Source organism: Hydra viridissima, unplaced genomic scaffold (genome assembly GCF_058129835.1).
Source record: "Hydra viridissima isolate aposymbiotic clone 2 unplaced genomic scaffold, HvirCarnegie_v1 scaffold_2, whole genome shotgun sequence".
NCBI classification, from domain to species: Eukaryota; Metazoa; Cnidaria; class Hydrozoa; order Anthoathecata; family Hydridae; genus Hydra; species Hydra viridissima.
Window position 1 is genome coordinate 7,422,501 of NW_028324301.1, and position 23,999 is coordinate 7,446,499.

The window sequence follows — 23,999 nt, forward strand, 5'->3', positions numbered from 1 at the left end:
TTTTTTAAATATATATATATTATACCATTATCTTAATATCATAAATGATGTCTTAACAATATTACATTGTTTTAATAATGTTATTATTGATGTTTTCTTAGTAAAAAAAAATTATTTTTAAGAATATTATATTGTTAATACCAAAATTAATAATGTTAGTAAATAACACAATGATATTTTATTTCCAAGGAAAGGAAGAGATTTTGTGCTGTCTGAACTACAAATTCTTGGTGCTGTTCTTTTTAAAGCTATACTGATTAAAGGGTTATCAGAAAAGAAAATCTATCCATTGGATGATTTAGTTCAGGAGACTAGATTGGAAGTTGTTACAAAAAGCAAACTCTGACTCTCATCTCCAGTAATTTTAAAAATAGATAAATCCATTTGAAGAAAGATCAAAAAAAGCGTATGATCATAAAATCACATCCCCTGAGTTTTTTTCTTTGAGCTCGTGGCTCGAACTTTTTGCAGGAAATTTGCAGAAAAAGGTTAATCAAAAAGGAAGAAGTTGACGGCATAATAAAATCTGTCAAAACTGTTTGATATAAGTGCAAATGCTCTATTCTTTTCTGTAAAGAATCAAAAATTCTGGGATATGAAAGAAAGGTTCACATCAACTGTACATGTGAAAAACCAGCAAGGACTCCCTTGATGGAGTTAGAATTTATCCAAGCTCAGAAAACAAAAGAGGGGGAGAGAGCTCAAATTGTGATAGAATCGAAAGATTATGAAGAGGTTATAAGGATACAAAAGGCAATAGAGCGAAGTAGTAAGAAAGAACAGAAGGTCAAATAAAAGGAGATGTTAAATTGGAGCCATTTAAAAAGAAGATGTGAGTTTTTGGAAAAATGTAACAACAGGGAAGGGTATTCTAATAGTGACTTAAAATGTTCTAATTGCATAGAAAATATTGATGTATTAAACAAAAGTAAGGATTTTAAAGTAAAGTGAAATTTTATGAAGATTCAAAATACAGCTTATGCTGCAATTAGATAATAAGTTTCTAACACTGCTACTGCTGCTGCAATTGCTTCAGGGTATTTGAAGAATTTGGTGGAGCCTGAAGCTGTTCCAGAATTAGCTCTTTTTTTATTGCTGGACAAAAAAAAAGTGCATAAAGCCAAAGATAAGGTTATCACAGTGTCAGTTTCTTGGTGAGAATAGATTTGAGTCTAAAGATGTTTCTTGTATTCTCTTCGATGGAAGAAGTGACAAAACCAATGTATTTGCATTTAATGAGGAAACTAAAAAATTTTATCTTTAAGTTAAAAAGGAAAATCACAACACTTTGACTGATGAGTACAGTAAATATCTTCATCATTTAACCAAAGAAGAAATACCTAAAAAATCAAAGATTAAATCTGCTGAACATATTGCAAATGAAATATTTCACTGGTCTACTTTGAACGGTGTTAAAGATACATTAAAGTTCTTTGGTTGTAATAGCACAACTACAAATACAGGTCATAATGGAGGTCTTCTCCATTGTTTAGAGGTTAAATTGTAAAGTTTAGATGACTAATATGTTTACTTCACACAAATGAACTTTGCCTTTGACATTTAATAGAAGAACTTGATAGTAAGACAACCTCAAAGACAGGGTTTTCTGGACTTCTGGGAAGTTGCTTCCCAAGGTGACTGAAATGGAAAGAAATTACAATTTCAAGCCAATATCCGGAGGTCCTGGCTTAATTGAACTTTAAGAAGAAATAGTAAATGATGTATCTTCAGATCAGAAATATGCTTATAAAATATGCCAGACAGTAATTTCAAGAACTCTTACTGATAGTTTTGCAAAACAAAAATCAGGCACTATAGTCCATTTAAAGTGGCTCAACACAGGTTCTTCCTTACTTTTATTGTGGATATGCAAAAATGGATTAGAGGGAGATGAGCTAAAATCTTAGAATTAATTGTTAAGTTTCTTGTATCAGCTTACTTTCCTATGTGGTTCTAAATCAAAATGAAGCATAGTTGGATAGAAGGACCATGACACATCTTGAACCAACTCACTCTTATCAAACTTCAAGATAAAAATATACATAAGATTACTGAAAAATATGTGAGATCTTCAGCATGGTATTCTCATTCTGAAATGTTATTGCAAACATTACTTTGCAGCCAAAACAAGATTGAAAGGGAATTTGCTACTAACAAAATTCTGGAAATTTGAAAACATTAAAGTATGGGAAGCCTAGCTCCCAGAGAATACAAGATTCCTAATTTAAACTTGCATGCAACCACATTGACTGACCTTATAACATGGAAAGAAGCTTGTGAACCTGTCTTAACCTGTCAAATGAACAATAATGACCTTGAAAAACTCCTAGAGTGTCCTATGGTAAATCAGTATTTCTCTGTTTGCACAAAAGGAGTTGAAAGGGCAGCTAAGGAGGTAAAATTAATTTTCCATATACTTAATAATACAATTTAATTGATAAAAATTTAAGAGAGACTTACTGTCATGAAAAAAGTTTGCAAGCTATGCATCTCCCAAACAATTAGTTTTTTTTAGGTAACTGCAGCTTCTGAAACAGTTTCGGTTTTAAGAGGAGATGGTATTATCCAAGCAAAAGCAGAAAATAGAGCAATAATACCTCTTTTTAATAGCAAGAAGGATCTCTATTCATTTTAGGATTAATTTAGTCAATTTTAGTGCCAATAACAGATTAAATTAAGGAAAAACGAGTTTAATTTTTGTTTGTTAAATTTTATGACCTTTATATTATATTGTAGAATAAGCATTTTTGAAAACTAGCACCTATAAATGGGGTATGAAGTGGAACAGACTTACACTTAACTACAAATTTTCTGAAAAAGTTCATTATTGACATTAAATCTGGTGAAAAAAATCATTTTTTAAAACATCTGCATGGGACACTCCTACACATTTTAAATTTTGCTTCCCCATCCATATTTCAGTAAATATTTGAAAAATTTAAAGTATATTTTGGCAAATGTTGATTTTATTTTGATAACATTTTATATACCCATCCTTAATGTGTGTACCTAAAGGCAGAAAAAAAAAGCCTTGGGACCAACCTAATGTCGAAAAGTACAGGATACACTAATATACCGCTTCATATATTTAACATAATACCTTTGCTTACTTTTGATGTACACAGACCAATCGCCTGAGAAAAAAAAAAAACTTTGTTGAAAAAAACAAATCAACCAATTACTTTCATACCTTACCAAGTTGGGTTATTTGAAATACCACTTTGGGAAATAGAGACAAAAGGTGTCACCTCTGCTGCTGGACAGGCAGATCAACATTGTGACTTTCATTTACTAACCTTGCAAATGCCATTAGGATCAGAGAGACCTTCTACAATCAAATCAACAATTGCACCACTGTAGGTATCAACTAACTGATTGCACTGTGTAAAAACACAAACAACATCATGTTAAAATAACTGCTGCATAATTAAAAGTAGCAGATGTTGGGTTAAGTTTTAACTCCTTCCAATAAAGAAAAAAAAAAATGTTTAGATAAAGGCATTAAAAGAAATCAAGAATATTGAAAAACAAGTTTTTATTTAGTGTGCAGCTAGCTTGGACATACCTCTGATTGGACTGATGATGGCAGAAAACTGCAAGCTTCCTCTAAAAGTTGTGCAACTTCAGCCTTTGTTTCATTTCCTTTTAAGACACTTGCCAAATAACTCATGGCTAATGTGCACACCTCACATGATGCACTCTGCTTGACAGTCTTGGATTTCACTACAACTGTAACGATATGAGATATTTTCAACATGGTTATTATGTGATTAGTCAATGGTTTTATTTATTAGCATTTGTTTTGAGTTAGACAATTTCTTTCTTTTTTTTTTACACTGTTGCATGTAAAACAAAGCACATATAATACAGGAATATACAACTTTATATTTAACACAATACCTTCGCTTACTTTTGATGAACACAGACCAATCGCCTAAGAAAAAAAAAAAATTTGTCAAAAAGACAAATCAACCAATTACTTTCATACCTTACCAAGTTAAGAGCACAGGATACTTGAAATATCACTTTGGGAAGTAGGAAAAAAAAGGTGTCACCCCTGCTACTGGACAAGCAGATCAACATTGTGACTTTCATTTACTAACCTTGCAAATGGCACCAGGATCAGAGAGACCTTCTACAATCAAATCAACAATTGCACCACTGTAGGTATCAACTAACTGATTGCACTGTGTAAAAACACAAACAACATCACATTTAAATAACTGCTACCTAATTTAAAGTAGTAGATGTTTGGTTAAGTTTTAACTCCTTCCAATAAAGAAAAAAAAATGTTTAGATAAAGGCAATAAAAAAAATCAAGGATATTGAAAAACAAGTCTTTATTTAGTGTGCAGCTAGCTTGGACATACCTCTGATTGGACTGATGATGGCAGAAAACTGCAAGCTTCCTCTAAAAGTTGTGCAACTTCAGCCTTTGTTTCATTTCCTTTTAAGGCACTTGCCAAGTAACTCACAGCTAATGTGCACACCTCACATGATGCACCCTGCTTGACAGTTTTGGGTTTCATTTCAACTGTAACAACATGAGACAGTCATTATGTTATCAAATGAAGGTTTCATTTATTAGCAATGATTGTGAGTTAGACAATGCCTTTTTCTTACAAAGTTGCATATAATACACAACATATACAATACAAGAGTATACAAATTTAAACATTTAACATAACAAAATATGCAAGAATACCTTTTTGTGCTTTGATCATAACATCTGCAATCTAAAAAAAGTTAAATTAACTATAAATTGACATTCAATTGACAATCTGAGTAGATCAAGCTGTTGTGTCATATATTTTCAATAAGTAATGGAAATAAAGGTATTACAAATCACTCTTTCAATTATAATGACAAGGTATAAAAAGTAATAAAACTACAAGTTTAACAGTGGATGGAGGTGTTATATTTCAATATTTTTCATCGCAAACATACTTTAACCCCAGATTTTATGAGTTAATTATTTTTGCCACATAATACCTTCACCCACTTGCAGTAATTGCCACAATTGTAGTAATCAATTGTGCAATACTTTTGACACATCAACATATACAGATCACACAATTCTTCATGTTACACATAATTATAAGGTATTGTAGATTGCCTTTAGGAATAAAAAGATTCTTAATTATTTGTTGACTAATTAATAAAAAAGTAACAAAACTGAAAAGAGTAAAAATAGAAGTTAATAATATGCCATACTTTGTCATTCCTTAAAGTTGTCTTTGTAATGTGTAAGGTCAACCTCAATAAATTGCTCATAGACATATCTCTCACAAGAGGAATAAATGTTTTTTTGCAAAGATAAAGATGAGTGCAAAATTTTAATGGCTCTTGAGTATGGTTGTACAACCAAACAATAACACCAGGAGCAAGTTCATTAACCAATGAAACACACTGTTAAAACACAATATTTTATAAATCAATCAACATAATTAATAACAATTAGTAACAATAACAATTAATAACAACAACTATCTCAATAAGAATAACCTTTTAAAATCTTCATTACTTACAACATTACGGCAAATATCAGTTTTACCAAGATGGTTACATAAAAACACCAAAATTTTAATTATTTCACTTTTTGTTTCATTTGTTTCAAGGTTCTTGTGCAGTGTGCCAACATATGACTGGCAATCTTCACAGAGAGTATTTCCCTAAATCAAAAAAAAAAAAAAAAAAATTTTTTTCAAATTATCTTTTTTGCCTTTGTTTAAATCTTTAGAAGTTCTTTAAAAACCTCTTTTAGATTCCCATTTTATGCTAGAAAAATTAGCCAAAAGTATTTCTATCTCATAGTTCTGCCCATTGACAGAAGAATTAGCTATTTAAAAGAGTAAAGAATGTGAAAAAAGTACATTGCTTTTGGCATCAACAGAAGGTATATCATTAGTGCACATTCCATATTGGCTGCAAGATAATTGAACATCTGATGTAGCTTTTCTTACAAACTCAATAAGCTTAGCAGTATATACACCTGCAATGAAATTGCACTAAAAGATAAAAAAAAATAAAAAAATGTCAATATGCTATATTCTTTACTTTAAACACAAGAACATCTTCTAAAATTATACTTACTGAATCTTTGGCTGAATCAGGAAACAGTACACATTGCTGCTTTAAATATGCCTCTGTCATTGATTCTGCTTCATTATTATTATTATCAACAAATGCATGGAACATATTCAAAGCTTGCTTACATTCTGCACACAAATCTTTTGCCTTAATTTTGTAAATAAAAAAGATCAACATAGTGCTTTACAACTTTTGGCTAATCTAGAATATTAAAACCATAGAAAATAAAATTAAAAAATGACTAGATTAAAGCTTTCTTCCAAAGATTGCTAAGATGAAATATTTAATTTTATAAATTTTAAGGAACAGAAATAGTTTATCTTAAAGGTTTCATACAATTTCTTCTTTCGGCCAAACATGATTTTCACAATAGTTGGTTGCTTGACATTTGATGGCAGTGACCTTGCTTTCACACCAATAAGATGGTCCTCTTAATGAACAATCATTCTCCACAGTAATGGCATATACTAGATTATGAAAATGATAAAAAAAATGTATAAAGAAAAAATTACAATTATTTTGGTTTCCATTCTTATTATTGTAAATAAGGTGCAGACAACTTGAATTAAGGTTTGATACTATTAATTTTTTCTGCAATCTTTTAAGCACTGAGAGAATGGCACATTAAAAATAATAAGGTTGAATTTATTTTGTTTGAGGAAAAGTCTTACTATTTATATATTATGGTATTGCCTCAAGATTACTCTCATTTAAAAAATTGCCACGAGCATCTAGTTCAACTTTGATAGACCAGATATTTTCTGCAAAAATACAGTGCACAGTGAACCCAGAGGTTTAGGATTATGGATATTATTTTCTAACTGCAAACATGTAATTTTGAAGCAAATTTCAGAAAATTTTATCTAACACTAGAATGCGACTGTTATATGTGAATAATAGTTACTATGTATGTGTACACACACACACACACACACACACACACACACACACACACACACACACACACACACACACACACACACACACACACACACACACACAAAATCAAACTCAGTAACTTTTACAGCCATAAAAATTTTCAACAAGTTTAGGGGTAACATTTATTCCACAAGAACTTAAAAATAGGAGTGATAAGATGTTTAGAAACTTTAGAATAGTTTTTAAGATAATAAAAATTAACTAGCAAGGAGTTTTTCTTTCACAAACAACAAAAGACATTTTTATTCTGTAATGTTTCACACTTTGTAAAGTTCTTGTCTAGAAGTTGTAATCAACTTTTTTTTCTTTTACTTTACCTTTCAATCTTTATCTACTATGAATGAATTAACAACCATGATGAATTATCAAACATTCAAAAGTGTGATTTTTTAACTGAAACATTTTTACCAAGTGCAATGCTTTCCATTTTAAAACTAAGTTTTAAGTTTTTCAGAAAAAAAAAGGTATTATTTACAAAAACTACTTGAAAATTAACTAAATTAATATATGACAAGACACAATTTTTTTTAGTTAACAAGAATAATCCATGTGGATATGGTACTGCTATTTTTTTGAAAACTCAAAAATGTTAAATTAAGTATGTAAAGTTTCAGTTTTTGAAAATAAGTTGTTTAATTGTTGCTACAAATAACTATTCTTCTGTAAATAATACTTTCTCAGTTTCTTTGTAAAATTTAGTGAAAAACTAAAATGTATGGATTTTTTCAATAAATACTTTTGAACTAGTGAATCAAAACTTTCAGCTTCAGTATCAATTTTCGCCAAAACTGAAACCAAAAATTCTGTTTCTGCAACATTCTGCTTGTTTGGTTTCAGTCTCAGTTCAAACAATTATCATAATGAACCAAAATTTTGATAAAGAGATTTTTTTTAAGTTTAGATATTAGATTGTTTTTCATTTATTGTGGGATTATGATGGTTTTCTAATTAAATTGGTGTTTTAATTTTTGGGGGGCATTATCAGTTTTTAATTATAAGTTGTAGTTATTTTAATTAAAACTATGTTACATAATTCATTCAATTTATTACTCTCGAACCATTCTTTAGGTGAACTTTAAATTTTAAAATGACTTCACATATTCTACTTTTTCATTCAATTATGTTGCATACTGATCATTTAAATACCATGTGTCATTATTGTGTCATTATGTGTCATAAGTCACTACAAAAACAAATCTTTTTTTTTTTCCAAATATTTAATCAAACAAATAAAAATGATAAATAAAGATAATAAGAATGGTGTTTATCAATATCATTCAATTTGACTGGCATCACTTTCCTGTATTATTTGAAGGCGATCAATAAAAGACAGAAACATTGGTCCAATAATGTCAGTAGTTAGTTGCTAGGCAACATCTGATATTTGAACATTTAAATTTTCAAGTGTGAAAGGTGGTATGGGTGCATAGACCAACTGTTTTAGATTGTCCCAGTACCAGAAATTGCAAGGCAATAAATCTGGTGAACACAGTGGCCAGAACTACAGGAATAAATGGCTAATAACATGATTATTTGTGAAGGTCTCTGTTAGAAATGGGCACACACTTCTCTTTACATGCAGTGGAGCGCCATCTTGTAGGTATATTGCTGATGTACATCTCCGAAGGGCTTTCATACATGAAACCACATTCTACATCAGATACTCAAGTACTGCAACATGGGCAGATAGCTGTCACCATAAATAGTCCTGGTTTCAATGAAAAATGGTGGAAAAATAATTGGGTAAGAAAAACCAATCCACATCCGCAACTTTAGTGAATTGAGTGACTTTTTGGCACAACTGTATGGATTTGTGTCACTACAAATGAAGGTGATCTTGGTATAAACAGTTCTGTTTAGATAGAAATACACCTCATCTATCCACAGAAATTTGTCTAAATTATCCATCAGGTTTTTCAAAAAATCATTTAGCGAATTCCTTCTATTTTGCACAACCTTTTAGTTCCTAATTGATAGTGCACTGATCTGCAAAATTTAGTAGCTCACATAAAAACCCCAACTAATAATAAAGATAAAATATGATTGATTCACCAGAAATATATATTTTTGCATATTACATAAGTTTAGTTTTTGTAGTGACTTATGACACTACAAAAACTAAACCTATGTAATATGCAAAAATATATATTTCTGGTGACATGACACATTGTATATGTAAAATAGCTATTTCATGCTATTTTAGCACCAATTTGGTTTTCAAGTTTCAGCCTGTTTTGGTTTCAGCTATGGCTTTAGTTACACTTAAATTTCATTTACAAAGTTTTCCAATTTTTTTTTTTTTTTAATGAACCAAAACTTTGGTACTTTTTATTTTCATTTTCAGTTCATAATTTTGAACACTGCTGTATATAAATAATTTCATTAATAATGAATAGAGCTAAATGTTAACCACACTAATGTTAGTTGATATAAGAGGTAACCAATAAGTTGCTTCTAATTTTTAGTTAATGTACAAGCTAATAAGAGTATTGCTCATGTCAGAAATAAATGTTTTACAAACAGTATCAAAAAAAGATAACTTTATAGTTTTAATGCACACCCTTACACTTAGCAGGGGAAGAATGAGAAACTTACAACTTCTTCTTCTTTGAAAAGATATTCATTTTCCAACAATCAATAAATTACTTGCAACTAGCAAAAGAACAATTAATTCTACCATATTAATGACTAAAGATTCTTTAAGTTGGTGATTAAATATTTTTTAAGGTTATTGGTTATAAAGCAGGACAGCAAACGATGAAGCTCAAGTAAATAATTGAGAGCAAAGCAAGTATTACACCATTATATGAGAGTGAGCCCATATTTTTCAATATGGACTCATATAATAGTGTAAAAATTGACGTTATGACAAAATCATTCCCAAAATTAGAGATCATAATATCTTATGTTTTTGATAAGAGAAACAAATCCGATTGGCTAGATATCGCTTTTCCAGTTAATTCCAGTTAATGCACAAAAAAGAAGTATTAGTATCAAAAAAATATAGTTTTTAAAAAATTGTAAATATTTTAAGAATAAGTCTATTGTTTGGCATTAATTACATCTTTCTCAATCCTTTATTCAAAATAAAATGAAGGATTTAAAATTTAAATTACTTATCAATGGATTTGTGCACAAATTACATATTTTAAAAAAACAAATCTATAGATTTAATGAATATATTGAAAGAGTGTGCCAATGATTTATTTAATTAATGAACAGAAGAAACCTGGAAGTTGTACAAAGAACAAGGATTGGTATTACTTCTACTAAAGCTGTAGATTTTTACCACATAAAAAAACTGATAAAAATGTTACAAACCAAATGTGATTTAAAATGCTAATGTATCATGCATTCATACATAAATGGAACAACAAAATGTTTTTTAAAACTTCTTTATTGTTGCCTCAGATTATAGATTATGGATTGAAAAAGCAGGACCACTTAGTAAACCGAGTAGTTCTGCTTTTTTAATCAGAGACTCTTCTTACAATAATAAGAACACTGGATTAGAATTAGATGTATGCTGTAATCCTGGTGAGAAGAGTTTACAAGTGGGTCACAAGGTTGTTTCTAACCACTTCTGTATACAAAGAAAACTTGTTAATTTTACATTTTCAGATTAGTATTTACATTAGTAAAAAACTAATTAAAGGATTCATAGGGAATTCTTTTTCAAATGAGTTATTTATATTTATTCTATCTCTCCCTTACAAGAAAAATTATTCTCAATTGAAACAATGCTTGTATTCTAAAACATAATCCATCATTTAATTAGTATAATAATGTATAAATATAATATTACCACTTAATTACAACCAGAAGACAAAAATATTAGTAAAAGCCATACTATAAAGTAGTAAAAACATCTTTTCAGTTTATTTAAAGAATAAAGTAAACAATATTTGGTTATATGCTTTAAGCTATAACTTTCATTCTATATTACATATGGAAAAAAATTGTTTATCATTAGTAAAGTATTGAATTAAGCTTTATTTTATGCAGAAAACAAAAGAACTAGTGTTTGTAATTTTCCAAATGCTCTTACTTTTCTTTTGATAGTGCTCAGTTTTTGGAGTTACTACAGCAACTTAGTTAATTTCATACAGCTCCAAGTTTGATTTAACACAAACAGAACATTCTAGATCTGGCCAGAATCTAAAATAATTACTATGGTTTCGAACAATCCAGGCATTTTTTGTAGTACAAATCAGAATTCAAAGTTGATGAAATCACAAATGGCCTAATCTTTATACTGCAAGTGCAAACATCCTCTAAGATGAGTGCTTTTTATGAACCTTTTTTTTTCAATATGTATTTGTACTTTGAGGGCACTTTTCCACAGATATTGAAACATAAAACTGATACCCTAGAATCTGTTTGAATCATTTAAGTAAATTTACTTATCTATTAGTTTGCAGCCACCATTATCTTACAATATTAAGGACCGATTCTCTCTTAGTTGACATATGATTACCACCACAGTCAAGTTTTCTGCTAATGCATATTCTGCTTGTATTGTTTTAAAATACTTTAATGCATTTTTATTCAACTTCATATAAACATACTTTAAATGTATTTGTCCAAAATGTTTTCTTAATTCAATCTCTGCATCTCAAGAATCACTTAATCAGGCTTGCTAAAACTTATAACAATTAATCATTGGAATGTTTACTTATAAAAAATGTAACTTAAAATCAATCAAATTAATCAATAATTTAAAAGATTTTTTCTTTCAAACTTATTAATATTCATAGTTTGAACAAGTATTTTAAAAGAATACTATGACAAACAAAATGTGTGATGTTGTAAAGTTTAACTGATATTCAAAACGTTAATAGCTCACCATATTACTTATAAAAAATAAAAAAAAGTGAAATCTAACTTTATGTATGATAAAAAAGCCATTCCTTAAGAAAATCTACATTGCAGTCATATTGCTTGACTTTTTATAAGACCAAAGCAACATCTTTTTTGTTTTTAATTTCAAAGTTATAAATATTTGAAAACCCACAATCTCTTTGTTTAATACTTTAGGTTTTTTCAAAATCACAGGATTCATAATTTTTTTTCTGCTGGTAAAAACCTTAAGGTACATAATACAAGTGCTTAACAAGATAAAATGTTTTTTGAACTGTTGAAGATGCTAGTTTCAAAAGTAAATGCTTGTATGTAAGTGTAAATGTAAAAATATTGTAAATGTAGTACATGTAGAAATATTGTATATATATACAATATACATTTAATACAAATAATATATGTAACATAATTTTTTATATATTAACTGTATTATATATATATTAAACTCAAGAGGTTTGAGAATTATTGTTTCGTTATTGTTGTGTTTTTTTTTTGTTGTTGTTGTTTTTTTGTTTTTTTCTTTCTTTTTAATAATCTTTACAACTTTCTCAGAAACATCTTATCCCGGCTTAGGTGCAATCAAAAAAAAGCTATAGCAATATAATCGTTTTCACAGATTAAGTAGTGGTTTAGAACTACATACATACCAATAGACGTTAGTGTCAGTACGATAGGCAACTTCATTTTCGCATCAAGATTGCTGTCAGAAAAGCGAAAGTTGCTGTTTGGAGCTGAATTCTAATTTATATTTTGAAAATCATATGACTGATGACATCATTGTTTAAAATCACATGACATGTTTTGAAATATATTTCATAAAAACAAAAATCAACTCAAGATTTCTCAGGTTACTTACTAATGCTTAACATGGCCTTAAAATATATAAACTATTAATTTTTGAATTTTAGAATAGATTGCAAGAACATTAATTTAGGCACTTTGGATTCAATTTTAATACTTTTTATTAAAATATTTCACTTATTCTTTGATTTGTTTATCTTTTGTTTTAGGGTTGATAAACATGATAATTTTGAAAACAAGGTGTGTAGTGGGTTGGAGAAAAAAGAAAAGAAATATTTTGTCAGAAGCACAAATTGCTTTTTAGAGAACGTCTTCATTAATTCGACAATGTTACACATATCTTAGAATGTCAGTTTATTCAGAAATTTAAAATGTCTTGAAAAGTTCTACCAGAACTTATCTTTTGAGGACCTTTAAAAAAAAGTTCGTATATAAAATATCTATTTAACGTATGATTCGCTAAAGACCGGTGATTGGGACATTCTTGAATATCTACATATGTCACCAATTAAAAAACTTATGAGTTGCTGTTTGACACCTTGGGTCGATTCTATAAACATATTTTATCGTAAGTTTATGCTGAAATCAAAACTTTTTAACATTTTTTTGTAAATTGAAAAAAAAAAAAATAGATCCTATCAAAAATTTACTCCAAACTTTTTACGATGGTTATCACTTTTTAGGGGAAAGGAGGGGGGGGGGGGGGATTAGAAAGCCAAGAAGATCAAACTGAAATGTGCAGCAGGTAAGGGTCTGCGTCTCGCAGTGGCGTATCTAGGGTATGGCAGGCAGGGCACGTGCCATGGGCGCCAACCTGAAAAGGGCGCAAAAGAGGCTTAGTTGCGATACAATAAGCGAGAATTATATAAAATAAATTAAGAAATAATATATTATATAAAATAAATATATTATATAAAACAAAGTTTGTGCCATCATTTATTAAAAAATTGTAATTAAGCACTTTATGTGGGGGAGGAGGGGCGCGAGATCGGTGTTTGCCCTAGGCGCTATTTACCCTAGGTACGCCACTGGCGTCTCGGAATCGTTTTCTCGAAATGAACCGGAACAAGTTGCGTGTTTGAAATCTTATATATACATTTACATATTTCAATAAAATTTCATAAAGTCGCAAAAATTTTTAATTTGTAATGTTTTATAATAATATAATATGTTTTTTAAACTATTTCCACAAACTATTTAACCCTTTAGCGCCCGTGTAGCAGATCTGCTACATAACTTCAGAAACCTTTTATGGCCATCCTGTCAACACAGTGATCTCAAAAACACCTTTTGTAGCATATTTACAACATATTTTTGTTGATCTGATTTAGCTAGGTTAATATAATTAGATAATCAAGACTTAAAAACACATCAAAATTGTCTTTTTAAAAATCGGATGATTGCTGTCAGACAAGGTATTTTCAAAGAGAGTTTTTTCCTGTTTTTTTACGAATATTAAAGCTTATTTGTTTATTTTATTTTAAATTAATAACACATGTAAGTTTTAGAAGTATTTAAGAGAGTTTCCTCTTTTTGAAACTATCACAAAATGCTATCTGAATTTATATGTATCACATATGCTACAATGACAAAATTGGGTTTGCTAGTGAAATTTTAAAATTTTATTTTTTAATTCATAATCTAGGCCCTAAAACAATTGTTTTTTGAAGTTTTTGGAGTTTTTTGAAAATTTTAAGCTCTGGTGGGCGCTAAAGGGTTAAATTTATTTTATTTATCAATAATTGAAGGTTATCATATTCTGGTTTACTTCTTCATTGTCACTTTATTCAGAACCACTTGACTGTATTGGTTCTATAAAGTTCTACCTCTTTTAACGATGAAAGAAGAGGTGGAGTTTTACCAATACAGTCATCACTTTTACACTATCAAATTCCGCAATATCGAAATGACATTAAATTTGCGGAAAATTATCTGCGTTAACTATCACAATCAAAAGCCATTATTTTTGTAATAAAAAAATAATTAAAAAAAAAAAAAATGTTCAACCGTCACACAGTGGAGTATTTCACTTGAAAAGTTGAACAAAGTTATTTTATGTTTATTATCGATGTAATATGTAGTAAAAAGAAGTTTAGGGTCATTATATTGTATTAAAAACGATTGGTCACACATGAAGTGTAAAAAATTTATATATTAAAACAAAAAATACATATTTTTATACATCTTACATACTTTACAAATATCTACAACTTTACAACTATTTAACATAATGACAAATAACTAAATTTATAATACTAAAAAGGATAATCACACTTGAAAGATGCATCTAAACCTATACTGGGTTTCTCAATCACTGAACTTAATCCTTAGGTTATATCTGTTGTTAATTATTATTTTTCGTTAAAGGATTAAATCCTATGGTTAATCCGCTACAAGGGGCTAATGATTTGACAACCAAACGTTTGAAATTAACAATCTAAATTTATTATTATAGCCCTACATTTAATCCAAAATAAAATAAAATATTTTTGTAAATGTCAATGCAATCATTTTCAATCAGAATCAATATCTGATATGTCGTCAATCGTCATCGCTTGTGAGTCTTCTAATGTTTCCGGCATCAAGAGTCCTATTGTCTCACTGGAGAACGGTTTTCTTTTTGTCTGGGGCCTTTTTCTCATACTGCTTAGCAAAGGATCCGAAGTTAGCAGAAGTCTGTTTAAAATATCTCTATTACAGTTTTCTCGCGAAGACTTCCTCGCATAATTCTGTCGATAAAGATGGAAATGTTTGTTTCTGGCTTCGGCTGCTTCTTCTGATAGCTGGCCAATAGGCAGTATAGCCTGTTCAATTATTGTGGTGCCATGTCTTAAAACTTTATGTATAGTTGGCGTCATTGGGTGCCATGCATATAAATCAACATAAAGTTTAGCCGTCTCATTTGCAAAATTTTCAAATTTTTTTACATTAATTTGATGCCCACTCGAAATTGCTTCCAAAATGACATTACATTTTTTTATAAGAGTTATATCAACCCCTGTGATGCGGGAAGCGGTTAAGGGATCGGCGAAAAATCTTCTTGATGTATTACCATCATTAGGAATATCAACCAACAGCCCTAATTCATCTTTAAAGGCATTTTGAATTTTTTTTGAGTTTTGTTTCCGCTACTATTTTTTTATCTTCTTCTGTTCTTGCTTGCCATTTTTTTATTGGTATTTTATACGACATATGCAGCAAGGATTCAAAAAATCTGATTCTTGCGTGCAGTATTGATAGCCCAAATTTCAGTGTTTCACGGCTTTCTGTCGTTTTGTTATTCAAGTCATTAAAATCTTTTGAAGTTTGCCCACACATATAGCATCTCATTGTTGATGTCGTATTTGTAGCAGCATTGCAAACTTTTCCATCAATCATAGTAAAAAGAAATACATGCTTTATTTGCAAATTACCACCAAAAGCGTTTATTATTTCACTTTTTCTCAAGCCTTTTATTTGGTTCTCTATGTATTCGATTTCATCATTCGTTACGTCTTTGCTCTCCCGAATAAAACGGATTCTTATTGGTCGGCAATACCTTGTAGATGATGGTGCTGGGTTTTGCCAAAGCACCTTCTTTTGGTTACCAATATGGCAAATGAGCCGTAGGGGCACAAAAGAACTTTGAAATATGTTAGCGTCGCTATCATCGCTGTTTTGAAATTTTTGTTTAAACGTTTGTTGTTGCGAGCCATCACAACCCCATTTCGAAATCAATTTTAAATTATTTCTTTCTTTTTCATTTAAATTTTCAATAATTTCATTCATATAACAACATAATCGCCTAGATCTTGTAATTTAATTTCTGAACAAGTTTCTGTAACTGTTATCGATGCTTCTGGTGGATAACATTCTTTTTTGGCTTTTTTTATAAGTGAATAACATGGATAGATATTCTTGTTGGCTGCATGAATAATTTCATATTGTTTTTTAGTCATATCAGCTTCCACAAAAATTGACAACGCTTCTGATGGTGTGTGCTTTTTAATGATATCTTCAGTAGTTGTGTCACTTTTTCTATATTGTTTGGCTTTTGTTGGTGTAAATAAAATTTCCTTTATAACGTTAGACGCGTCACTGTTCCCTGCAGCACGTTGACTCATTTGAGCAGCATACATCAACTGCTCACAAGGTATATGTTCCCTTAAAACCCTTGTTTTTCGCCTTCTCGTTGGTGAACTCGATTCACAAAATTCTTTTGACGGTCGGCCGGGTTTTGCTACCGTCCAAGTTGGTAGAGCTATGGTGGTATTGAGCGATTGTTTGTTATTTTTTAAAAAACGCTCTCTTATACGGCTAGCGTTTTCCCATTTTTGTTTAAATTGGAACTTAAAAGGTGAAAAAATGGTTTTTAGTGCACTTTCTTCCTTTGCAGGGCATTTAGTTATGTTTTTAAGGTGTTCTAATAAAAACACGAATTTGTCGTCAATTTTTTTCCTCGGAACTTTGCTCCAAGACTTCATAAAGTGATTGTCTAGTCATCTTTATTGTGATAGCTTGAGATTCTACAATAAAAATAAGAATTAAATTAAATAAAATTTTTAATCACGAAAAAAATGTATTTGCCTTATTGACTAAAAAAATTAAAAAAATCATAGGGAGCGTACATGTGCAACTTTTTTTTTTTAAAATGGTAAATAGAATATCTAAGGTTTACGTGAAGCACAAGCTCGTAGCTTAATAAGGCTTAATTGATATTCAAAGACACTTTTTAATATCGTGTATATAAAAAAAAACGTTAAATTTTTTACATCAAATATAATTGATGAGAAATATGACAGTAACATATAAAATAGAGAAAATAAATATACCAAAAGTATGAGCTTACCTTCTTTTTCAATATCCATTATGATTTTTAAAATTTGTCACTAACCACAAACTCAAAAAACGATTTGTAATAATGCTCGTCAACAGGAACGTTGAAAAACAATTGAATTCATTACCACAATTACTCGACTTTTAAAGCTGCCCCAATAAGGTGGGAGGGAGATGGGTAACCGAAATGACCATTTAGGAATGTAACCTTTATTAAGCTTTACCAATGCACCAACAAAAACAGATTTTGACAAAATTTTGAAAATTGACTTTTGATCAACTTTTTCGTATAAATACTCCACTGTGCGTCAACAGCTGACTAAAAATTGAATTGTTTAAAAAATATACAACACTGGCTAAAAGAATTTATCCACTCGACATTTGTTATAAATAGTAAAAACAATTCTATGAAAAGATTAACCATGAGGTGGTTTTTTAAAAGATAAAAATCCTATCAGTTTATTTTGCCCTTAAGTAAATCGTATGTTCTCCCAACATTCAACAAGTAAGTTCTCCCAACATTCAACATTCAAAAAATTTATGGCTCCTTATTTTTTTTTTTTTTTTATGTTAACAAAAGTTGGAAGAAAAAAAGTTGTTGAATCTAAACAAAAAGTATCAGCAAAAACTCTTTCAGTTTCGTATGTAAACTGAGTAAAAGTACCTTGCCCCGCTTTTCAAGTAAGGAAACTCAAATAGGTAAAAATACCAGCCCGCTAATAGACAACTGTTCTCGAAACGGGTATTTTTACCCGTTTAATGCCAATTATGTATTAATAAAATATTTTCAAGATTTATTGTTTACACTGTTGATTGATTCCCTGCTTTTTATATAAATTTATTTGTGGTATTAAGATTATATGAAGATTTCTTGTGATGGTGTGCACGCCATAATTTAAAAAATGATTCTAGTGACGTTCGTAAATTTAAAATGTTGGTATTTTGATGATGGCTAGAAAAACGCAAGTTTGTTGAAATTTCTTTGATTACGTAATACAATATTAAACTTTTGAACCTCTCTTAGATGTCATACAGTTATTTCTCTAATCTTCTAACATCATAAAATCTTCCTAAAAACCAGTAACAATATTAGTCTTGTTTAAAATCAATAACAAAGAAGATTTTTGTTATTTCTTAATTAAAAAGCGGTTTTACAAATTAATCTTGATTGATTCAAGCCTTTACAAGGCAAGATCAATATGGTCTTGTGTCGTTATGTCTTGTTTTGTTTTGCAAAGTTTTGCTAAAAAATGCTATAAGAATACAATACAAATATTTTTTTATTCAAAGCCCTTAAGAACTAATTTGCTGCAAAATATTTCATTCAGAAATCTGTTACCCCTCAGTTTTCACATATTTATAAAGATGTTTTTTAAATCTATGCTTATAGAAACTATAGTTGGGTTAACTGTGATGTCCATGCCTACACCACTTTTAGAATTTTTTATAGAAACACATTTTGAGATTTTACGCTAAATTTTTGGAGTAGTTTCTTATATACGTTACTCCGAAATTATAAATTTTTTATAGGATCAACCTTCTGTCGTAAGAGAATCTGGAAAAGTTACACCTTGAGAAAAAAACTTCCTTTTTAAAAATCTAAGAATATCTTTGAGAAAAAAGTATCAACGAATGTTAAGAATGATGAATTTTTTAAATGTATGACACAAAATGAGTTAAAAAGTTTATTTAATATGCATTGTTTGCTGTTAGAAAGAGTAAAGTAAACATCTGATAATTGAAGTATTCCTTGACTGTTTTTGTTAGTATGTATGTTTGTTGAGTTTCTTTAATTTACAATAATTCAGAAAATGTTCTTTCAGAATCCTCTGTAAGCTTTTGATTTCTTGCTTTAGCAACCACAAAAAAAAAAAAAAAAAGCAAAGATAAACAAGTAAATTAACAATAAATCACATGAGATAATCTTCTGAACCGCTCAGTACCAATTTTCGCTTTGATCACATCTTATTTCTCATCTTTGTTCTGATTATTTTATTTTTTATTAATTGAAGTAGGAATTTATCTGGCTTGTGACGAAAAATCAGGCCCTTTAAGCTGAAGATAGTTGGTTTTCTAATTTAGGTATTTTAATAGGGATTGCGGTAGGATTTAAGGAACCTGAACCTTAAGTTACCGTAATTTTTAGCGTAAGGAAAATTACCTTTAATTTTATATACCCACTGTCCCGTACTTTGTCCCCCAAAGCTTTTAAGTACTTAACAGTAGAATGAATTTTAAAAAAACAAAAACAATCTACAGAATCAGACGAACAAAAACTTCCATTTAGTTATAGCGTGTTCTAATAAGCCCTTCATCCCATAACAAACTTTGACGACAAACCTTAAAATAACAATTCAATAATATCTTGCTCATTCATTTGTCTTTTCATGTCTTTGAAACTGCAGTATATAAGTGTTTAGGAATATACTTAAAGTACAATTTATCACGAGAATTTTTTGAAAGCACCCCAAATAACACATGGACGTCGGCCCGATGTCTTGCCGACATGTTTTATATCAGCTTTAGATTGGTATCGTTTTACTTCCGACAAATAAAATGAATTAACTTGTGTTCCATCAGAAAACATAATCGGGTTGATGTCTGCGAACGCACCATAAAACGTCTTGTTCTGTGAATGTTTACAATTCGCAAGCTTAATGATACTAAGCGTGCGCAAATTAACGCATTACTTAAGTAATGCGTCCATTTGCGAAAACTTTATTAAAGTTTTCATTACAAATATTTTGAAATTTTCAGCTGAAGTAAACTTTATCTTTAGTAAACTTAGTATTTGAGACTTGAGTTCTCGATCAAAATTTATCTTTATAATAAATTGAAAGGCAAGTTTTTTTAACTGTTAAATTTATTTTGCAGACTTACTTTTTAATACCAAAAATAAAATAAAACTATTACTAGAAATTTATAGAGCGTGTATTTTATTTTATTACATATATATATATATATATATATATATATATATATATATATATATATATATATATATATATATATATATATATATATATATATATATATATATATATATATATATGCAGGCGCGGATCTAATGGGTGGCCATTGTGGCAATGGCCACATAGCTTAAATTTAACGGCAGCCAAGATAGTTTTCGGTTTTTTTTTCTTACGGAATATCCCTAAAAATTTAAATTTGTCTGCCGTAATTTACGGATTTTGGCTATAGAGATTCCTGCCATGGCCAAAACGGTTCTTATTATACGTTACCGATGTTTTATTCAATCAATAAATGCCGCGATAAAATATTAAAACATTGATCTTTTATCAAAATTTTAACCGTGAAAATAAAATTTGGCCACACAGTTACGAACTCCTGGATCCGCGCCTGTATATATGTATATATATATATATATAAAATACACGCTTTGTAAAATAAAGTATATATATAAAATAAAATATTATAACTATCATCTTTAAATAGAGGCCAGAGATGCAGCGGCTTAACTTATTCCTTTTTTTTTTTTTTTTTTCAATTCTCTGATCATTTCAATCTGCTTACTCTTTTTTTCTTATTATGGTTGGAAAGTAATACAGGATATTACAGGTCAAAGACAGGGCAAAACTGTTTCGTCATTCATAGAGCATATTCTCTTCAAATAGAATTATAAGGTTAGAATAAGATTATTTTATATCCATATCAAGTAAATTATGTTGACATTTTTAAAACTATTCTATGTTCAAATAAAAAATTTTGAACAAAATTTTCTTAAGCGTTTTTAACAATTTCATATAATGAACGCCAAGAGACAAAAAAGTTTGTATTCTTAATTCAGTAAAAGTTGGAATGCGGTATAATTCTAACCTATTACAATATGGCTGAAAAACTATTCTCTTTCTTAACCTGGTACTGATTTTTTAGGAAAAAATAAAAAACTCTATTTATAAAAATGAAGATTCTACTCACTGTAACTGTACAATAGTATCCTCTTTCATCCCAATAGTTTCTGTAAGTAAACTTTTTGTGCTAACGCTTGTTGAGATGAAGTTTAGACTTTGAAGTTCAGGTTTTTAATGATTAAAAGACCAAGTTTTTACAATTTTAACCTTATATAAGGTCGAACAAAATGTTGCAATATACCAATCCTCTTCAAAAAATAAAGTCACATACATCAATAGTGCTGCAATTTTTACAAAAGATAAAAATACTATAAAAATAACGCATTCCTTGATTTCAAATAACAACCGTGATTCTATCAGAGTAATTTAATTCCTTTTATTGAAGAATCTCTAGTGGAAAACGATCTTTGTTATGTTTTTTGCATTCAAGTAAAAAGCGAAATAATTAAAAGAAATTAAAAACTAGTTCTTTAAGATTTTTTTTTTTTATTGCTAATCTAAAAAATAAAAAAAAATAAAAAAAAAGGAAATGATAAGTTCAAAGATTCTAAATATGTTATCCTTCTTTCACAGTCTCCAAAAAAACGCAGTAACAAATGATGTGAGAAAGAGATATCTTCTTCAAATAAGTGTTTTTAACTTTTTAGGTTATTCATGAGTTAGCCAAGTTTCAGATCAACCACTTATCAATTCTGCAATACTGGAAATTAAATTTTTAATTAAAAATTCAAATAATTAGTCTAACCTAATAAGAAGCCGTTTAAGAAGAAGCCCTTTTTTAAATGCAAAAGTATAGGAGAGAACTTATTGTCACATTGTTGTTTATTTCTAATGAAAATTATTAAAATTTCCATTCGTCAAAACAAATCCAGTTATAGAAGCAAGTCCCTGAAGTAAGCTACGCGAATCATCTTCTGAATGCTGGATAACACAGGGCTGCGTTTGAAAAAAAAATTTCTGTTCCTGGAGGTTTCTTAGGTAATTTCTAATGAAATTGGCCTCCTAAACCCGAATATGACTTTTTTTTTTCTCAATCAGGTCAGGTTATTGAAATACTGCACACCTATTTTTTTTGGAGAAAAACATAATTTTCAAGAAATCTCCCACTTTCATCCTAGTAATGTAATACATTGTAATAATTATTTGTGAACTGAAAAAAGGCTCCTTTATTAACTTTAAACTTAAAAATATCTTGTGAAGTAATCGAATACTGTAAAGAAAAAATCTGTTTTCCGAGTGAAGAAGTCCTTGATGCCTTCCGTTTTTGAAGAGTTATTGGTTCGACACTAACAATAGTCAGCTAACATGTTTATGTCCCAACGTCCTTGATATTTGGTCTCCATCGTTTTTATATTCTGGTGGAATCTTTTACCCTGTTCCTCGCTGTAATCTCCACAATTTTCAGGAAAATAGTCAAGATGTGACTGGAGAAAATGCATTTTTATTGACATGCGTGCTCCCAGTTTTTCAAAGCCTTTCATAAGCTCATTGACATGTGAAAAATTTTCAGAGCTTCTTTTATTTCCCAGATATCCTTCAATTACTGTGCTGAACGTTCGCCATTCATCTCGTTCAATGCATACCATTTTGATATCAAAATCTTAGTCCTTTAACAGAGTTCAAACTTTGGGTCCGTAAAATATACCTGTATGTAGCTTGGCATCACTTATCTCTGGTAACTTTTGCAATAGATACTTAAAAGCTTGCCTTCTTTATTCAGTGATTTTGCAAAATTTTTCATCGGACCAAGTTTAATATGGAGAGAAAGAAGTAAAACCTTTTCTGAAGGGACTAGTGGTTCAGCTATCTCGTTGTAGCTGCCAATTGTGAATGCCTCCCGAGATGGCCAGTCTTTCTGCTTATAGTGAAGACTATCTGCCCTATTATCCCATAGGCATAAGAAGCAAGGGAATTTTATGTACCCCCCTTGAATTTTCTTTTCAGGTTGTGTGCAAGCAGAAAGCACATAACCTGAAAAAAAAAGATTTTTTCATAAAAAATCAAGTCTTAGTAAGTTAAAATATATTTCTATTTCTTTCTAAAAAATTACCCACAGGTGCTAAAGTATTTTTAAAAGAAAGTTTTATATTGACAAGAAAACTTAATAAGTATTTCACCTAAAGGTCACCACATATTAGCCAATTGTGGTCGATGTACTTGATTGCATCAATCAATATTTATCTGGCTTTAGGCTTTTGCTAGAGGAATCAATAAAGAGCCTCCATTTTCTTGGTTGGTATGGAATGCCAAGTGCCTCTGTTAAGCCTTTTACATCATTGCAATATGCCAACGAGCTAGAAGAATCAGCTTCAAAGAGTCTTCGAAACCTTTCCTACTCTGTTTCTATACCAATAGAAGGTAGTTTCTTTGGACAAGAGATTGCTCTTACTAAGATGGGAACCAAGAAGTTGTGCATTCTCTTTAGAAAGAACAAGAACTCTGGTCAATTCATTTAATTGACTTTGAGTGAGTGGTCTTGGCAAAGTCATGCGAGACGTTGGCTCATAAGCCACAGATATGTCAGTGTCTTCAACTTTTACACCTTCCATATCCTCTTCTTGTTCGCTTTTCTCAAGTGGAGAAAGAACTGGAACTCCTGGACCATGTGGTACTGGCTTAATG

At 29.8% G+C, this 23,999-nt stretch overlaps 1 protein-coding gene and 1 pseudogene across 15 annotated transcripts in view; one reads left to right on the top strand and one right to left on the bottom strand.

Moving 5' to 3' along the window:
- LOC145185289 (uncharacterized) overlaps positions 1–12,675 on the bottom strand; it is a 33,459-nt gene extending 20,784 nt beyond the window's left edge. For 12 of the 15 annotated variants that reach the window (XM_090077503.1, XM_090077514.1, XM_090077511.1 and 9 more), the window contains exons 1-13: positions 12,537–12,675; positions 6,427–6,557; positions 6,094–6,237; positions 5,874–6,008; positions 5,529–5,672; positions 5,215–5,409; positions 4,706–4,736; positions 4,371–4,534; positions 4,104–4,187; positions 3,901–3,934; positions 3,566–3,729; positions 3,297–3,380; positions 3,101–3,134 (exon numbers count right to left, since the gene is read on the bottom strand). In XM_090077503.1, the coding sequence (XP_089933629.1) occupies positions 3,101–3,134; positions 3,297–3,380; positions 3,566–3,729; positions 3,901–3,934; positions 4,104–4,187; positions 4,371–4,534; positions 4,706–4,736; positions 5,215–5,409; positions 5,529–5,672; positions 5,874–6,008; positions 6,094–6,237; positions 6,427–6,557; positions 12,537–12,573 (1,381 nt within the window). In that variant the 5' untranslated portion in view covers positions 12,574–12,675. The remainder of the gene's footprint in view (positions 1–3,100; positions 3,135–3,296; positions 3,381–3,565; positions 3,730–3,900; positions 3,935–4,103; positions 4,188–4,370; positions 4,535–4,705; positions 4,737–5,214; positions 5,410–5,528; positions 5,673–5,873; positions 6,009–6,093; positions 6,238–6,426; positions 6,558–12,536) is intronic. The other 3 variants (XM_090077505.1, XM_090077510.1, XM_090077509.1) reach the window with 3 other exon arrangements.
- On the top strand, positions 958–2,635 carry LOC149891736 (uncharacterized; annotated as a pseudogene).
- Positions 12,676–23,999: the final 11,324 nt, after the last annotated feature.